Source organism: Pseudophryne corroboree, chromosome 2, assembly GCF_028390025.1.
Source record: "Pseudophryne corroboree isolate aPseCor3 chromosome 2, aPseCor3.hap2, whole genome shotgun sequence".
Taxonomy (NCBI): domain Eukaryota; kingdom Metazoa; phylum Chordata; class Amphibia; order Anura; family Myobatrachidae; genus Pseudophryne; species Pseudophryne corroboree.
In genome coordinates this window covers 276,203,143-276,222,445 of record NC_086445.1, presented here as the reverse complement: position 1 = coordinate 276,222,445, position 19,303 = coordinate 276,203,143, and the positions used below count along the sequence as shown (strand labels likewise).

Genomic DNA, 19,303 nt, shown 5'->3' with positions numbered 1-19,303 from the left:
TCTTGGCCAATCCGGAGCCACGAGTATAGTCTTTACTCCTCTCCTTCTTATGATTCTCAGTACTTTTGGTATGAGAGGAAGAGGAGGGAACACATACACTGACCGGTACACCCACGGTGTTACCAGAGCGTCCACAGCTATTGCCTGAGGGTCCCTTGACCTGGAGCAATATCTGTCCAGTTTTTTGTTGAGGCGAGACGCCATCATGTCCACCTTTGGTTTTTCCCAACGGTTTACAATCATGTTGAAGACTTCTGGGTGAAGTACCCACTCCCCCGGGTGAAGATCGTGTCTGCTGAGGAAGTCTGCTTCCCAGTTGTCCACTCCCGGAATGAACACTGCTGACAGTGCTATCACATGATTTTCCGCCCAGCGAAGAATCCTTGTCACTTCCGTCATTGCCCTCCTGCTTCTTGTGCCGCCCTGTCTGTTTACGTGGGCGACTGCCGTGATGTTGTCCGACTGGATCAATACTGGCTGACCCTGAAGCAGAGGCCTTGCCTGACTTAGGGCATTGTAAATGGCCCTTAGTTCCAGGATATTTATGTGAAGTGACGTTTCCATGCTTGACCACAAGCCCTGGAAATTTTTTCCCTGTGTGACTGCTCCCCAGCCTCTCAGGCTGGCATCCGTGGTCACCAGGACCCAATCCTGAATGCCGAATCTGCGGCCCTCTAGGAGATGAGCACTCTGTAACCACCACAGGAGAGACACCCTTGTCCTTGGAGACAGGGTTATCCGCTGATGCATTTGAAGATGCGATCCGGACCATTTGTCTAGCAGATCCAACTGAAAAGTTCTTGCGTGGAATCTGCCGAATGGAATCGCTTCGTAAGAAGCCACCATCTTTCCCAGGACCCTTGTGCACTGATGCACTGACACCTGGCCTGGTCTTAGGAGTTTCCTGACTAGGTCGGATAACTCCCTGGCTTTCTCTTCCGGGAGAAACACCTTTTTCTGTACTGTGTCCAGAATCATCCCTAGGAACAGCAGACGTGTCGTCGGAATCAGCTGCGATTTTGGAATATTTAGAATCCATCCGTACTGTCGTAGTACTATTTGAGATAGTGCTACTCCGACCTCTAACTGTTCTCTGGACCGTGCCCTTATCAGGAGATCGTCCAAGTAAGGGATAATTAAGACGCCTTTTCTTCGAAGAAGAATCATCATTTCGGCCATTACCTTGGTAAAGACCCGGGGTGCCGTGGACAATCCAAATGGCAGCGTCTGAAACTGATAGTGACAGTTCTGTACCACAAACCTGAGGTACCCTTGGTGAGAAGGGCAAATTGGGACATGGAGGTAAGCATCCTTGATGTCCAGAGACACCATGTAGTCCCCTTCTTCCAGATTCGCTATCACTGCTCTGAGTGACTCCATCTTGAACTTGAACCTTTTTATGTAAGTGTTCAAGGCTTTCAGATTTAAAATGGGTCTCACCGAGCCGTCCGGCTTCGGTACCACAAACAGCGTGGAGTAATACCCCTTTCCCTGTTGTAGGAGGGGTACCTTGATTATCACTTGCTGGGAATACAGCTTGTGAATGGCTTCCAATACCGCCTCCCTGTCGGGGGTAGACGTTGGTAAAGCAGACTTCAGGAACCCGCGAGGGGGAGACGTCTCGAATTCCAATTTGTACCCCTGAGATACTACCTGCAGGATCCAGGGGTCCACCTGCGAGTGAGCCCACTGCGCGCTGAAATTCTTGAGACGGGCCCCCACCGTGCCTGAGTCCGCTTGTAAGGCCCCAGCGTCATGCTGAGGACTTGGCAGAAGCGGGGGAGGGCTTCTGGTTGTGGGAAGAAGCTGTCTGTTGCAGTCTTTTTCCCCTTCCTCTGCCCCGGGGCAGATATGAGTGGCCTTTTGCCCGCTTGCCCTTATGGGGACGAAAGGACTGAGCCTGAAAAGGCGGTATCTTTTTCTGCTGCGAGGTGACTTGGGGTAAAAAGGTGGATTTCCCAGCCGTTGCCGTGGCCACCTGGTCCGATAGACCGCCCCCAAATAACTCCTCCCCTCCGCATCCCCTGACCACTGTCGCGTCCATAATCCTCTTCTGGCAGAAATGGACATCGCACTTACTCTTGATGCCAGAGTGCAAATGTCTCTCTGTGCATCTCGCATATATAGGAATGCATCCTTTAAATGCTCTATAGTCAATAATATATTGTCCCTGTCCAGGGTATCAATATTTTCAGTCAGGGAATCCGACCAAGCCACCCCAGCACTGCACATCCAGGCTGAGGCTATTGCTGGTCGCAGTATAACACCAGTACGTGTGTATATACTTTTAAGGATATTTTCCAGCCTCCTATCTGCTGGCTCCTTAAGGGCGGCCGTTTCTGGAGACGGTAACGCCACTTGTTTTGATAAGCGTGTGAGCGCCTTATCCACCCTAGGGGGTGTTTCCCAACGAGCCCTAACCTCTGGTGGGAAGGGATATAGTGCCAATAATTTTTTAGAAATTAGCAGTTTTTTGTCGGGGGTAACCCACGCTTCATCACACACTTCATTCAATTCATCTGATTCAGGAAAAACTACGGGTAGTTTTTTCACACCCCACATAATACCCCTTTTTGTGGTACTTGCAGTATCAGAGATGTGCAAAACCTCCTTCATTGCCGTGATCATGTAACGTGTGGCCCTACTGGAAAATACGTTTGTTTCTTCACTGTCGACACTGGAGTCAGTGTCTGTGTCTGGGTCCGTGTCGACCCACTGAGGTAACGGGCGTTTAATAGCCCCTGACGGTGTTTGAGATGCCTGGACAGGCACTAACTGAGCTGCCGGCTGTCTCATGTCGTCAACAGTTTTCTGTAACGTGCCGACACTGTCACGTAATTCCTTAATTACGGCCATCCATTCAGGTGTCGACTCCCTAGGGGGTGACATCACCATTATAGGCAATTGCTCCGCCTCCACATCATTTTCCTCCTCATACATGTCGACACACACGTACCGACACCCAGCACACACACAGGGAATGAGAGGACAGGACCCACTTAGCCCCTTGGGGAGACAGAGGGAGAGTTTGCCAGCACACACCAGAGCGCTATATATGTATAGGGACAACCTTACAATAAGTGTCTATCCCTTATAGCTGCTTATATCTGTTATTTTGCCAAATAAGTGCCCCCCTCTCTTTTTTACCCTCTTTCTGTAGTTGCAGGATGCAGGGGAGATTCTGGGAGCCTTCCTACCAGCGGAGCTGTGTGGGAAAAATGGTGCTGTGTGCTGAGGAGATAGGCCCCGCCCCCTTCATGGCGGGCTCTTCTCCCGCTTTTTTCTGGAAAACTGGCAGGGGTTAAATACATCCATATAGCCCAGGAGCTATATGTGATGTATTTTTTGCCAAATAAGGTAAATTCATTGCTTCCCCCCCCCCCAGCGTCCTGCACCCTCAGTGACCGAAGTGTGAAGTGTGCTGAGAGCAATGGCGCACAGCTGCAGTGCTGTGCGCTACCTTATGAAGACAGGAAAGTCTTCTGCCGCCGATTTATGGACCTCTTCTTGCTTCAGCATCTGTAAGGGGGCCGGCGGCGCGGCTCCGGGACCCATCCATGGCTGGGCCTGTGATCGTCCCTCTGGAGCTAATGTCCAGTAGCCTAAGAAGCCCAATCCACTCTGCACGCAGGTGAGTTCGCTCCTTCTCCCCTTAGTCCCTCGATGCAGTGAGCCTGTTGCCAGCAGGTCTCACTGAAAATAAAAAACCTATTTAAACTTTTACTCTAAGCAGCTCAGGAGAGCCACCTAGATTGCACCCTTCTCGTTCGGGCACAAAATCTTAACTGAGGCTTGGAGGAGGGTCATAGGGGGAGGAGCCAGTGCACACCAGCTAGTCCTAAAGCTTTTACTTTGTGCCCAGTCTCCTGCGGAGCCGCTATTCCCCATGGTCCTTTCGGAGTCCCCAGCATCCACTAGGACGTTAGAGAAACTACTGGTAGTTTTTTCTCTCCAAACATAATACCCATTTTTGTGGTACCTGGGGTAACATCAGAAATATGCAACACATTTTTCATTGCCTCAATCATATAACGTGTGGCCCTATTGGAAGTTACATTTGTCTCATCGTCGTCGACACTGGAGTCAGTATCCGTGTCGACATCTGTGTCTGCCATCTGAGGTAGCGGGCGTTTTAGAGCCCCTGATGGCTTTTGAGACGCCTGGGTAGGTACAGGCTGAGAAGCCGGAAGTCCCATATTTGGTATGTCGTCAAACCTTTTATGCAAGGAGTCGACACTGTCGCGTAATTCCTTCCACAGAACCATCCACTCAGGTGTCGACCCCGCAGGGGGTGACATCACATTTATCGGCATCTGCTCCGCCTCCACATAAGCCTCCTCATCAAACATGTCGACACAGCCGTACAGACACACCGCACACACACAGGGAATGCTCTGACAGAGGACAGGACCCCACAAAGCCCTTTGGGGAGACAGAGAGAGAGTATGCCAGCACACACCAGAGTGCTATATAACACAGGGATTTACACTATAATTGAGTGTTTTCCCTTATAGCTGCTTATATCATATATTTGCTGCGCCTAAATTTAGTGCCCCCCCCCCCCCCCCCTCTCTTTTTTACCCTTTTGTGCTTGAAACTGCAGGGGCGAGCCAGGGAGCGATCCTTCCAGCGGAGCTGCGAGGGAAAAATGGCGCCAGTGTGCTGAGGGAGATAGCCCCGCCCCTTTTTCGGCTGACTTTTCTCCCACTTTTTTCATGGATTCTGGCAGGGGTATTTATCACATATATAGCCTCTGGGACTATATATTGTGATGTTTTGCCAGCCAAGGTGTTAATATTGCTGCTCAGGGCGCCCCCCCCCCCCCCAGCGCCCTGCACCCATCAGTGACCGGAGTGTGAGGTGTGCATGAGGAGCAATGGCGCACAGCTGCAGTGCTGTGCGCTACCTTGTTGAAGACCGAAGTCTTCTGCCGCCGATTTCCAGGGCCATCTTCATGCTTCTGGCTCTATAAGGGGGACGGCGGCGCGGCTCCGGGACCGAACGATCGAGGTCGGGTCCTGTGTTCGATCCCTCTGGAGCTAATGGTGTCCAGTAGCCTAAGAAGCCCAAACTATCTCCAGTCAGGTAGGTTCGCTTCTTCTCCCCTTAGTCCCTCGTAGCAGTGAGTCTGTTGCCAGCAGATCTCACTGAAAATAAAAAACCTAACATAAACTTTCTTTTCTAGGAGCTCAGGAGAGCCCCTAGTGTGCATCCAGCTCAGCCGGGCACAAGATTCTAACTGAAGTCTGGAAGAGGGTCATAGTGGGAGGAGCCAGTGCACACCAGTTAGACCTAAAGCTTTCTTTATAGTTGTGCCCAGTCTCTTGCGGAGCCGCTATTCCCCATGGTCCTTACGGAGTCCCAGCATCCACTTAGGACGTCAGAGAAATGTATTGCGCACTGACTGTTTATATATATATATATATATATATATATCTCTTCATTATTATTTAAATATATACACATGTAAATAAATTTGATGAAGAACAAAGCAAGAAATAATGCAAGTATCTTGTACAAGTTTTAAATGCACTTCCCAGATGCAATAGCGGCTGGCTGCTTATCCATCAGGATACCAATCTGGTTCATTGGTCAAAGGTGGTCTAGAAACAGCGGAGAAGGGACATTTGTTCTGTTTGTTTTATTTTTATCAATATTTGTAGAAGATGGGAGTTGCAGAACTGTAAGTGGTAGGAGTAAGATTAGAGAGGGGGGAGACAGTATTAATTCTTAACCCCCCCCCCCTCCTAAAAGTAAAGTCTAGATCCGCAACCGAGATAGATCTACTAGTGTGTGCAGAGCCAGAGCCGGCCTTAGGCATAGGCAAACTAAGCAAATGTATTTAAAAAAAATATAAGAACACTTCAGTGCGCAAATGACAGCAGCTGAAAGCCAGCAGTTCTCTCCTATGAGATATCCTCCACCCCTCACCAAATAGTGTACGTAAAAGAATAAAATTGGGGAGAACACTTAGCCAGCGCTGTATCAGTTTTTCTTTCTTTACGACTCCCCTTCAAATCTCACAGATGGGGTTGCATGTAAGATAATAAAGCAGGAATGTATATAGTGAAGTACTGTTTAATACAAAACATATATACATAAATACAAATTAAACATAGGATCAGATAAGACACAATCCTTTAGGAGGCGTATAGGATGGGTAATTACCAAGATCAATGGGAACTGTGGTCAAACAGTCCCAACAGCGTTTGTGTCCCAAAAATGGGTGCTCCGGATCAGCCCACACTTCACACAGATGGTAACTGCTGGATCCCGGCAACGACACACCACTTGCTCAACGCCTCCACAGGAAAAACCAACGCGTTTCCTCCCCTAGCTGGGGACTTCTTCAAGGTGCAGTCAAGATACTGATCCTCTCCCTTCAACCCTCTATTTAAATGTCCATGCTCCAATCAGATTGTTTTTCCACAGCCATACATCGTTATGCTAATTGCCTCTCTTAATCCTTTTGTTCCTCCTGACTCTCCGTCTAATGTCAGGAGGAACTTCCGTGTATGGTGGTGTCCATGGTAACCAGGATTCCCCCAGTCTAAAGTCCCTGTGTAGCCATCTGACAATCGCGTCCGCAACTGCGGGTATCCATGGTGACCGGGACTTCCTCGTTGTAGCGTCGCGTCACTTCCGGTCTTCGTCAGGATGATAAAAAACAATTTCTGAATCATAAAATCCTCCTTGTATGTGTCCAGCCCTCTTATAAGTCCACTGAGGCATTAATTCATTGTGTTGTTTATTTTTTTATGTATTTTTATAACAATCAGCCGAGACATCACTTCCGGTGACGTCATGGGCTGTCACATACAGTTCTCCCTCTACAATGTAAGATAACAATTAGTATATTTTTTACATGCAAGGATTTCAACATTATTTGCATAAATATTATAATCTTAAGGCATAATAAAAATTGAATTTTTTTTTTTTATAAAAGATGTACATATGTTAAAACACAGCAAATATGTGAAAATAAAAGGACAGTGAAGCTTTTCATTGGTAAGTTATCCCCTTGACTTATGGGTTACTAAAAGACCCCTTTATAAAAACCACTTGACTTCAAAGTCAGAGTTTAACCCCCTTGGCCTCAGTGTCCCTAGTTCGAAAATGGCCTTCATTTCCGCCTGTGCTAGTTGATTAACTTTATCACAGCGTCTCCAATATCCTTTTATATGTCGTATTCCACAGAACATTTTTATCGCTCCTATATTACTTTGATGATGTGTTCTGAAATGTTCAGACAATGAATGAGTTGTCAGTCCATTTCTGATGTTTCGTAAATGTTCGCCAATACGAACTTTCAGAGGTCTTGATGTACGTCCAATGTACCAGAGATCACAACTGCAGCTTATTGCATATACTACATTGGAACTGTTGCAGGTTATGAAATCATTTATTTTCATTTATTGAAATTTCCGTGATCTTACTTGTCACTGTTTTTATGCCCCTACAACCTAAGCACATCCCGCATCTGAAAAAACCTTTAGATTTTATCGTGCTCATCGGTTTTTTGGGAGGTAATGCGCTTTTAACCAAATTGGACTTCAGGTTCGGAGCCTTCCTGAATATGCATTTCGGTTTACCCGGTAGCAACTCTCCAATAATTGGGTCTTTTCGTAAAACTCCCCAATGTTTGTTGAGTGTTTGTTCAATGTTCTTTCGTTGACCGCTAAATTGTGTAATGAACGCCCATTCAAATTTATTATTTTCTTTTTTACTCGTCTGTTGTTGTAGTAATGTATCTCTGTTTATCTCCTCAACTTTATTGATGGCATCCTGTATTTGGCTATCTTGATATCCTGAGGCCAAAAATTTTCCTTTCATTTCTTCCGCCTGTGATTTAAATATTTCAGGTTTAGAGCAGTTCCTTTTCAGGCGTCTAAGTTGTCCCTCTGGAATTGATCCTAACCAGTTGGGATGGTGACAGCTGGTTATCCCTATATATGCCCCCGAGTCCGTTGGTTTCCTAAAAGTCATAGTTTGGATTTGTCGATCTTCAATATAAATAGTGATATCCAGAAAATTGATTTTCATCTTACTATATTCAAATGTTAAATAAATATTCAAAGTATTATTATTTAAATAATCCATAAAATCCTTTAAAAGTTCCTCTCCTCCTCTCCAAATAAAAAAGATATCATCTATGTATCTTTTCCATGTCACCAGGTTCGCTCCGAATGGGCAGTGGTTCCAGATAACATCTTTCTCCCACTGACCCATAAAGATGTTAGCGTAACTCGGAGCGAGCCTGGTGCCCATGGCTGTGCCAACGTTTTGGAGGTAAAATGCATTGTTGAATGAAAAATAGTTATTTTGTAAAATGAATAAAACTCCCTTCTGTATAAAATCCTGTAAACCAATATCTAAGTCACTCTCACTTAATGCCAGTGATAAAGCTCTAACTCCGGTAGTATGTTCGATAATGGTGTACAGAGAGCGTACGTCCGCTGTCACCATTACCAAATCTTCTTCCCATTTGATCCTCTTTACAGCATTTAGGAAGTCCCTGGTGTCTTTCAGATGGGATGGATTCTTCACCACCAGCGGCTGTAGGAAAAAATCTAAAAATTCTGAAAGGTTGGACGTTACTGACCCTATACCCGACACAATCGGTCGTCCCGGTGGTTTAACTGGGTCTTTATGAACCTTTGGTAACACATAAATGACAGGGATAATTGGTTCCTCTATGAAAATTAATTTCTTTTCCTTTTCTTCTAATATTCCTTTATTGCTGTATTCTTCTAATAACTTTCCCAGATCTGATTTAATTCGAGCGGTCGGGTCAGATTTCAATTTCTTGTACGTGTCCCCCTCGTTTAATTGCTTGAGAATTTCGCCCTCATAATCTTCTCTAGTCATAATGACGACCCCCCCTCCCTTATCTGCCGGCTTTATGATGAGGTCTTCATTGGCTTTTAAGCTCTTGAGGGCCTTCCGTTCCTTGAAGGTAAGATTGTGTTTTGGCACTCTTGTCTGTATTTCCTGTATATCATCCATCATCAGCTTTAAAAAGGTTTCTAAAAAATTCCCACGTGTGTGTACCGGATTAAAAATTGATTTTGGTTTGAAGGGGGTATTGTTTTTATTGGGGATTTCTCTTTCGTTCTGTGTTTCATTCATTATAAAAAATGTCTTTATACTCAATTTTCTGATAAACTTTTGTAAATCTACAAACGTATTGAATTTGTTTAATGGGAGAGAGGGGGCGTATTTTAGGCCTTTTTCTAACAATGTGATTTCTTCCTTTGCCAAGACATGATTTGTTAAATTGAAGATTTTCATCTTTCCCTCTATGGTTACTTCCTTTTCAATACCTTTCTCTTTAGTATTTTCTTTATTTATTTTTCTTTTATTCCTTTTCTTCTGTTTACTAATCTTGTTGCCCTTACCTCCCCTCTTTCCTCTTTTTCTTGTACTTATCTTAACGTTCTCAAACCTCTCCGCCTGGACAAAAAATGGGATGTTTCAGATTGGTCTTCCAAAGGTCTGAATCGGTTTGATTCCCCTATTTCTCCAGGGGTGCCTCCTCTCCAGTTCCTCCATCTATCCCTGTTAGATGATCTTCCATATCTTTCTCTTCTTTCAGAATAATTATTCTGTTCCCACTTCTCCCTTTCCACTCTGTCATTCCTTTGTCTATATCCATCTTCAAATCTTAAGGGTCTTAGTTTAGGATCTGTGTAGGTGTTGGTATAGGGAAGATTTCTTTTCCGTTGTCCCCTCGCATTGGGAGCTTCTCTCCTCTTCTCTTTATATGGTGGAATCAGCTTCTGATTCCTTATTTGCACCGGGGTAGTAACTACCATTTCGTCCTCTTCCTGTTCCTCTTCTTCTATATCCTCCTCTACTGATTCTGATACCTCTTCCCTAATGGTGTTTGATTTTTTGTCTCTATTAAATTTACGCACTTTTTTCTCAATAAGTGCTTTCTCATTTTTCTTAAGGTTATTTTCTATTCTTTTTTCAAAATCTTTGTATTCCTGGAGGTCTACAAAGGGACGGATTAGGGCTTTGTAATCATTTATCTCAGTCTCCAATTTGGTCAGTTCCCGCCTCCTATCTGCAATAATCAGACCTATTAGGGACAGGGAGCATGTTTTCAAAATATTCCCCCATTCAGTTTTAAAACCCTCATCTGATGATGAAAAAGTGGCACATTTCTGAATGCATAGGCCTTTCGGGATGATTTGGTGGGAAAGATATTTCTCCATTGTCACCATTTCCCACCATATCCTACTTTCCCTCAATAAAACATTTTCCAGTTTTCTCATTAGACTCTCTAAATTCTCATCTATAAGGGTGGAGGTATTTCCTTCCTCCCTAAACACGTAATCAAACGTTGTTTTACGGTTCTCCCGTAATTTGAACATAATGCAGCACAATCAATGTTCTATTAGAAGGATAAAACAATACAATATATTTAAAAAAATATAAGAACACTTCAGTGCGCAAATGACAGCAGCTGAAAGCCAGCAGTTCTCTCCTATGAGGTATCCTCCACCCCTCACCAAATAGTGTACGTAAAAGAATAAAATTGGGGAGAACACTTAGCCAGCGCTGTATCAGTTTTTCTTTCTTTACGACTCCCCTTCAAATCTCACAGATGGGGTTGCATGTAAGATAATAAAGCAGGAATGTATATAGTGAAGTACTGATCCTATGTTTAATTTGTATTTATGTATATATGTTTTGTATTAAACAGTACTTCACTATATACATTCCTGCTTTATTATCTTACATGCAACCCCATCTATTTGGTGAGGGGTGGAGGATACCTCATAGGAGAGAACTGCTGGCTTTCAGCTGCTGTCATTTGCGCACTGAAGTGTTCTTATATTTTTTTAAATATATTGTATTGTTTTATCCTTCTAATAGAACATTGATTGTGCTGCATTATGTTCAAATTACGGGAGAACCGTAAAACAACGTTTGATTACGTGTTTAGGGAGGAAGGAAATACCTCCACCCTTATAGATGAGAATTTAGAGAGTCTAATGAGAAAACTGGAAAATGTTTTATTGAGGGAAAGTAGGATATGGTGGGAAATGGTGACAATGGAGAAATATCTTTCCCACCAAATCATCCCGAAAGGCCTATGCATTCAGAAATGTGCCACTTTTTCATCATCAGATGAGGGTTTTAAAACTGAATGGGGGAATATTTTGAAAACATGCTCCCTGTCCCTAATAGGTCTGATTATTGCAGATAGGAGGCGGGAACTGACCAAATTGGAGACTGAGATAAATGATTACAAAGCCCTAATCCGTCCCTTTGTAGACCTCCAGGAATACAAAGATTTTGAAAAAAGAATAGAAAATAACCTTAAGAAAAATGAGAAAGCACTTATTGAGAAAAAAGTGCGTAAATTTAATAGAGACAAAAAATCAAACACCATTAGGGAAGAGGTATCAGAATCAGTAGAGGAGGATATAGAAGAAGAGGAACAGGAAGAGGACGAAATGGTAGTTACTACCCCGGTGCAAATAAGGAATCAGAAGCTGATTCCACCATATAAAGAGAAGAGGAGAGAAGCTCCCAATGCGAGGGGACAACGGAAAAGAAATCTTCCCTATACCAACACCTACACAGATCCTAAACTAAGACCCTTAAGATTTGAAGATGGATATAGACAAAGGAATGACAGAGTGGAAAGGGAGAAGTGGGAACAGAATAATTATTCTGAAAGAAGAGAAAGATATGGAAGATCATCTAACAGGGATAGATGGAGGAACTGGAGAGGAGGCACCCCTAGAGAAATAGGGGAATCAAACCGATTCAGACCTTTGGAAGACCAATCTGAAACATCCCATTTTTTGTCCAGGCGGAGAGGTTTGAGAACGTTAAGATAAGTACAAGAAAAAGAGGAAAGAGGGGAGGTAAGGGCAACAAGATTAGTAAACAGAAGAAAAGGAATAAAAGAAAAATAAATAAATAAAGAAAATACTAAAGAGAAAGGTATTGAAAAGGAAGTAACCATAGAGGGAAAGATGAAAATCTTCAATTTAACAAATCATGTCTTGGCAAAGGAAGAAATCACATTGTTAGAAAAAGGCCTAAAATACGCCCCCTCTCTCCCATTAAACAAATTCAATACGTTTGTAGATTTACAAAAGTTTATCAGAAAATTGAGTATAAAGAAATTTTTTATAATGAATGAAACACAGAACGAAAGAGAAATCCCCAATAAAAACAATACCCCCTTCAAACCAAAATCAATTTTTAATCCGGTACACACACGTGGGAATTTTTTAGAAACCTTTTTAAAGCTGATGATGGATGATATACAGGAAATACAGACAAGAGTGCCAAAACACAATCTTACCTTCAAGGAACGGAAGGCCCTCAAGAGCTTAAAAGCCAATGAAGACCTCATCATAAAGCCGGCAGATAAGGGAGGGGGGGTCGTCATTATGACTAGAGAAGATTATGAGGGCGAAATTCTCAAGCAATTAAACGAGGGGGACACGTACAAGAAATTGAAATCTGACCCGACCGCTCGAATTAAATCAGATCTGGGAAAGTTATTAGAAGAATACAGCAATAAAGGAATATTAGAAGAAAAGGAAAAGAAATTAATTTTCATAGAGGAACCAATTATCCCTGTCATTTATGTGTTACCAAAGGTTCATAAAGACCCAGTTAAACCACCGGGACGACCGATTGTGTCGGGTATAGGGTCAGTAACGTCCAACCTTTCAGAATTTTTAGATTTTTTCCTACAGCCGCTGGTGGTGAAGAATCCATCCCATCTGAAAGACACCAGGGACTTCCTAAATGCTGTAAAGAGGATCAAATGGGAAGAAGATTTGGTAATGGTGACAGCGGACGTACGCTCTCTGTACACCATTATCGAACATACTACCGGAGTTAGAGCTTTATCACTGGCATTAAGTGAGAGTGACTTAGATATTGGTTTACAGGATTTTATACAGAAGGGAGTTTTATTCATTTTACAAAATAACTATTTTTCATTCAACAATGCATTTTACCTCCAAAACGTTGGCACAGCCATGGGCACCAGGCTCGCTCCGAGTTACGCTAACATCTTTATGGGTCAGTGGGAGAAAGATGTTATCTGGAACCACTGCCCATTCGGAGCGAACCTGGTGACATGGAAAAGATACATAGATGATATCTTTTTTATTTGGAGAGGAGGAGAGGAACTTTTAAAGGATTTTATGGATTATTTAAATAATAATACTTTGAATATTTATTTAACATTTGAATATAGTAAGATGAAAATCAATTTTCTGGATATCACTATTTATATTGAAGATCGACAAATCCAAACTATGACTTTTAGGAAACCAACGGACTCAGGGGCATATATAGGGATAACCAGCTGTCACCATCCCAACTGGTTAGGATCAATTCCAGAGGGACAACTTAGACGCCTGAAAAGGAACTGCTCTAAACCTGAAATATTTAAATCACAGGCGGAAGAAATGAAAGGAAAATTTTTGGCCTCAGGATATCAAGATAGCCAAATATAGGATGCCATCAATAAAGTTGAGGAGATAAACAGAGATACATTACTACAACAACAGACGAGTAAAAAAGAAAATAATAAATTTGAATGGGCGTTCATTACACAATTTAGCGGTCAACGAAAGAACATTGAACAAACACTCAACAAACATTGGGGAGTTTTACGAAAAGACCCAATTATTGGAGAGTTGCTACCGGGTAAACCGAAATGCATATTCAGGAAGGCTCCGAACCTGAAGTCCAATTTGGTTAAAAGCGCATTACCTCCCAAAAAACCGATGAGCACGATAAAATCTAAAGGTTTTTTCAGATGCGGGATGTGCTTAGGTTGTAGGGGCATAAAAACAGTGACAAGTAAGATCACGGAAATTTCAATAAATGAAAATAAATGGAAAATAAATGATTTCATAACTTGCAACAGTTCCAATGTAGTATATGCAATAAGCTGCAGTTGTGATCTCTGGTACATTGGACGTACATCAAGACCTCTGAAAGTTCGTATTGGCGAACATTTACGAAACATCAGAAATGGACTGACAACTCATTCATTGTCTGAACATTTCAGAACACATCATCAAAGTAATATAGGAGCGATAAAAATGTTCTGTGGAATACGACATATAAAAGGATATTGGAGACGCTGTGATAAAGTTAATCAACTAGCACAGGCGGAAATGAAGGCCATTTTCGAACTAGGGACACTGAGGCCAAGGGGGTTAAACTCTGACTTTGAAGTCAAGTGGTTTTTATAAAGGGGTCTTTTAGTAACCCATAAGTCAAGGGGATAACTTACCAATGAAAAGCTTCACTGTCCTTTTATTTTCACATATTTGCTGTGTTTTAACATATGTACATCTTTTATAAAAAAAAAAAAATCAATTTTTATTATGCCTTAAGATTATAATATTTATGCAAATAATGTTGAAATCCTTGCATGTAAAAAATATACTAATTGTTGTCTTACATTGTAGAGGGAGAACTGTATGTGACAGCCCATGACGTCACCGGAAGTGATGTCTCGGCTGATTGTTATAAAAATACATAAAAAAATAAACAACACAATGAATTAATGCCTCAGTGGACTTATAAGAGGGCTGGACACATACAAGGAGGATTTTATGATTCAGAAATTGTTTTTTATCATCCTGACGAAGACCGGAAGTGACGCGACGCTACAACGAGGAAGTCCCGGTCACCATGGATACCCGCAGTTGCGGACGCGATTGTCAGATGGCTACACAGGGACTTTAGACTGGGGGAATCCTGGTTACCATGGACACCACCATACACGGAAGTTCCTCCTGACATTAGACGGAGAGTCAGAAGGAACAAAAGGATTAAGAGAGGCAATTAGCATAACGATGTATGGCTGTGGAAAAACAATCTGATTGGAGCATGGACATTTAAATAGAGGGTTGAAGGGAGAGGATCAGTATCTTGACTGCACCTTGAAGAAGTCCCCAGCTAGGGGAGGAAACGCGTTGGTTTTTCCTGTGGAGGCGTTGAGCAAGTGGTGTGTCGTTGCCGGGATCCAGCAGTTACCATCTGTGTGAAGTGTGGGCTGATCCGGAGCACCCATTTTTGGGACACAAACGCTGTTGGGACTGTTTGACCACAGTTCCCATTGATCTTGGTAATTACCCATCCTATACGCCTCCTAAAGGACTGTGTCTTATCTGATCCTATGTTTAATTTGTATTTATGTATATATGTTTTGTATTAAACAGTACTTCACTATATACATTCCTGCTTTATTATCTTACATGCAACCCCATCTGTGAGATTTGAAGGGGAGTCGTAAAGAAAGAAAAACTGATACAGCGCTGGCTAAGTGTTCTCCCCAATTTTATTCTTTTACGTAAACTAAGCAAATGCCTAGGGCATTTGATATGCTTAGGGGCACCAACAGCTTCTGCTGATTAAAATGATATGCAGCATGCCTATATTCGGTGTGTGACTGCGGCTGTATCTGCATACAAAATGCTACATTGCAGTGTATTCCTGGAAATCACTGTAATGTAGCATTTCGTATGCAGATATAGCCGCAGTCGCACACAAAATATAGGCATGCTGCATATCATTTTAATCAGCAGAAGCTGCCTGTGCATCCTAGCCACATAGTAATGCAAATAATGTGATGCATTTTCATAAACAAAAGGCACGTTAGCAGAGCTGCCAGCTGACTCATGCCAGGCATCTCCTGCAGAACTAGTGGTGGTGCTAGGGGGCACCAGCCAAAATCTTGCCTAGGGCATCATATTGGTTAGGGCCGGCTCTGTGCAGAGCACCAGATTTGAGAAGCACTGGTATAGCGATAACACCACGAAGAGTAACTAATGTAACCCATTACTATTAGGCTTATCCCAGGTTACAATTGCATTTAGCAGCATACCACTATTAGTACATATGATTGCGCGTACCCTGCTGCAAATCTCTCCTTACTCACCTGGCTGCATGCTGGGGAACTGCTGCTGACCATGCTGGGGGCCCCACTGATTCCATCCTCCATACCAGGGACTCTGATGACGTGCGGGCGGCCAATGTCCATGAAATCCAGAGTCCGGAGCATGGGGTGCTGCTGGCCAGGTGGTGGGGGTGCCAGGGCCCGGTGGGGCGCTGAACACCGGGGGCCGCAGCACGGGGGGCGGGTAGTGGGTGCTCCGCTCCATATCGCCTGCCTGTTCCTGACCGGCGTGGTTACACAGCAGCCAGCGTGCGAGTGTGCTGAACTCACTTCCGGGTTCCCCTAGCAACAGGGACACTGATCCCATATAGCACCATGACAACAACGGGCACTGCACGCCAGCAGGAGAACATCACCCCCTACACACTACATGCGGTGTGTGACCCGTATACGTTCAGACATGACACCTGCACCGCCCGCCTCTTTATAACACAGCATTATTATTACAAGCGATATTAACACGAGAATAGATGGGCAGCCCTTTTCAAAGATGGCCGCCGAGAGAGTGCAGCCAGGGTCACGTGGTAGCCAATAGAAGTACTACAACTATTTTATTAGACACCGTTCGTGGATTATAATCTAGACAGGATTAGGCCTCTGTGATTCTAGCGGTTTGCACAGACTGTCATCCCAGCGCGTTTTACATACTTCCAGTGCAGGCTGTAAAACGTCACGAATGGTTGCCGGAAACGCCGACGCGTGAAAGTGACGTCCCATCGATGCACTAAATTGTTCAAGATGTCCCGGGACGTGATCGGTCCCGCTTTACCGCCCGGATTCCGCAGCGTTAATGACAGAGAGGAGGCAGAAGACGAAGGTAAGAGGAGACTATTACAGTGCTGCCTCCTAGTGTGTGTGACTGTGGCCTATATGCCCAGGGTGGCTCATCAGCCATTATATACAGCAGTACAGCCTTATACTGATCCTCATCAGAAATTCAGCCATACAACATTAAAACCACCTACCTAATATTGTGTAGCTGTAGGTCACCAGCAAGTCCTCTGAAGGTGTCCTGTGGTATGGTTATGGCTAAAACCAATCCCTGTGGTATCGGTATCGTCTAGTTACCCTTCGTGGAGAGGACCTTTCCCATAATCCCCTGGGTCCATGTCACAAACTATTTGGAATAGTAGCCTGTGGCGAGTGAAGCAAGACAATGACACCGAGCCCGAAGCGTGGTGAGCATCCAATGGTGCAGAGATAAAACAAAATAACCTTGAACGAACAGAGAATTAATAAAATATTAAGGTGCCGTAAGGGCGGAAGTTATCTACTGCCCTCTTGTGCTGTCACTTCCTGGTCCTGATCACAAAGGAAACATAGACATAACCCTGTGGCATCTGGCACCCAGTAGTGCAATTAGAATTTTTTTCTTAGTGGTACTGATAGTAAAAATGGGCGTGGTCACACAAAACTAGGGGATAGGCTACATGACAGTAGGGGCATGGCCACTTTATACCACACACCCTAATGCTTATTACACATTATGCCAGACACTGTAACACCCTTTACACATTATGCCACACACGGTAATACACATTATGCCACACACCGTAATGCCTTGCATATTATACCACACACAGTAATGCTTATTAGATGTTATGCCCCTGACTCCATTTTATGTCCCACACACCAAAAATGGCACTTATGAATTATTCCTTACCAGTGGGCTGGTGGTACCACCACCATATTTCTTAATGACACTCCTTACCGCCCTACTTTCAGCACTGCTGGCACCTAAACATTAGCATCAGGTCCTTTAAATCCTGTCAGTTGCGAGGTAGAACTCGATGGCTTAAGGCCCCAGCCACCCCCCGCCCCCACAGTATGATTTTTTTTTTTTAAACGATATTGCCGCTTTCAGCCGATTGGAACGACAAATCATTTAAAAATTGCACGTGTAAGCACAATAACAATGCGATGCGTGTACCCGCGTGTCGTTGGTCGTCTCCTCAGATGTTTTGAACATGCAGAAAGATCTGAGGAGGTGGAAAATTATGAGAACAAAAAAGGAAAGGGAAGAAAGACTCGTCGTTGGGGCACACTTAGTTGATTGACGTTAAAATTTAACTTTTAATAGTAATGCATATAAAATATAAACACATAGACAAACATAGATATAACCCTATTCATCCAAAATAACACATGAGGTCCATTAATTGGTATTGTATCAGTATCTAGCAAATCTTCTCGATGTAAGACACTGGACCTCAGATATTGTTGAGTCGCATATATTGGAAATTGCCACCAGTGAAATATAGTGAACACAATGTTTTGTTGAAAAAAATATAAATTATTAAGATTAATATCAGATAGAGAGCACAATATAGAAATTAAATATATTGTTAATAGTATTGATTCCTAATAGGGTGCTCTAAAAAGTAGTCTCAAGGTAGGGAAAAATGTCCTTAGTGAACTGTTCTTTTTAGTGTTGGATAGGGCAAGAGGTCCAATAGTAACTGTTCAAAAGAACAGAGGGAGGAATAAGGGAAAAGAGGAGGAGTTGGTCCAAGTTCCTTAGAATAAAGGACCCATGGTGGCGGTATGGGTCATGGGTTTCTCCACCACTTCTGCTTTCTGCTTGGTTATGGAGACTTAGTACTGCACCTGATATTCCAAAGTGGTCTCCTAACTGAGTACTGATCAGGCCTGTCACTGCTTAGCTTCCAAGATCAGACGAGATTGGGCGTGGCAAGTGAAGTATGGCAGTATTAATCCGCTCAAATCAAATGAGAGAGTGTGGTTAGTGACTAGCATACCTAAAAATCACTTCTGCTGTCCATTGTATGCTGCACAGGGCCTCTGTTACTGATGCATTGCAGAGGGCTTTATACCTGGCAAATGGATGAGCGGGTGCTTGAAAGACAGAATAAGACAGAGTAGGGTAAAGTAATCACACTTCTTCTGTCCAATGTCTTATAAAATTACATTGAACGTTGGATGAGAGAGAGTGTGTCCTGTCACCTACTGAAAAGGGGAGAAAAATGGGAGAAAGATAGGAGGAAAAAGGTTTGTTGTTTATAGTAATAATAATGATAAATGACGGTACTCGGAAAATATCCATAATTATAATGATGTATCACAACTGCATGGACTTAAAAATTTACAGTAAAAAGGACTGTATGCCAAGAGTATTACAAATAGTTACTGTGAAAAAAATCTCTTTAATAAAGGTGACTACAAAAGCGAGTGTCAGTGTGTGATAAAGTGTAGAACTCGCAAGGAGCAAATATTTGACAAATAATTAACTATGTAACAAAATCACAGTGTTAAATGCAAAGGTGCTTCTTGAAACAGTAATACATTGGATATAAGTAACAGAGTCACAGTTTTTAATGTAAA

The 19,303-nt window shown here is 43.2% G+C and overlaps 2 protein-coding genes and 1 pseudogene across 2 annotated transcripts in view; 1 reads left to right on the top strand and 2 right to left on the bottom strand.

Moving 5' to 3' along the window:
- Window positions 1–16,369, bottom strand: part of NUFIP1 (nuclear FMR1 interacting protein 1) — a 211,357-nt gene extending 194,988 nt beyond the window's left edge. The window contains exon 1 of the mRNA XM_063952833.1: window positions 15,944–16,369. Coding sequence (XP_063808903.1) covers window positions 15,944–16,268 — 325 coding nt within the window. The 5' untranslated portion in view covers window positions 16,269–16,369. The remainder of the gene's footprint in view (window positions 1–15,943) is intronic.
- The window catches only part of GPALPP1 (GPALPP motifs containing 1), a 116,734-nt gene continuing 113,800 nt past the window's right edge, over window positions 16,370–19,303 (top strand). Inside the window, exon 1 of the mRNA XM_063952834.1 lies at window positions 16,370–16,778. Within this exon, the coding sequence (XP_063808904.1) occupies window positions 16,700–16,778 (79 nt within the window). The 5' untranslated portion in view covers window positions 16,370–16,699. The remainder of the gene's footprint in view (window positions 16,779–19,303) is intronic.
- On the bottom strand, window positions 18,557–18,675 carry LOC135051365 (5S ribosomal RNA; annotated as a pseudogene).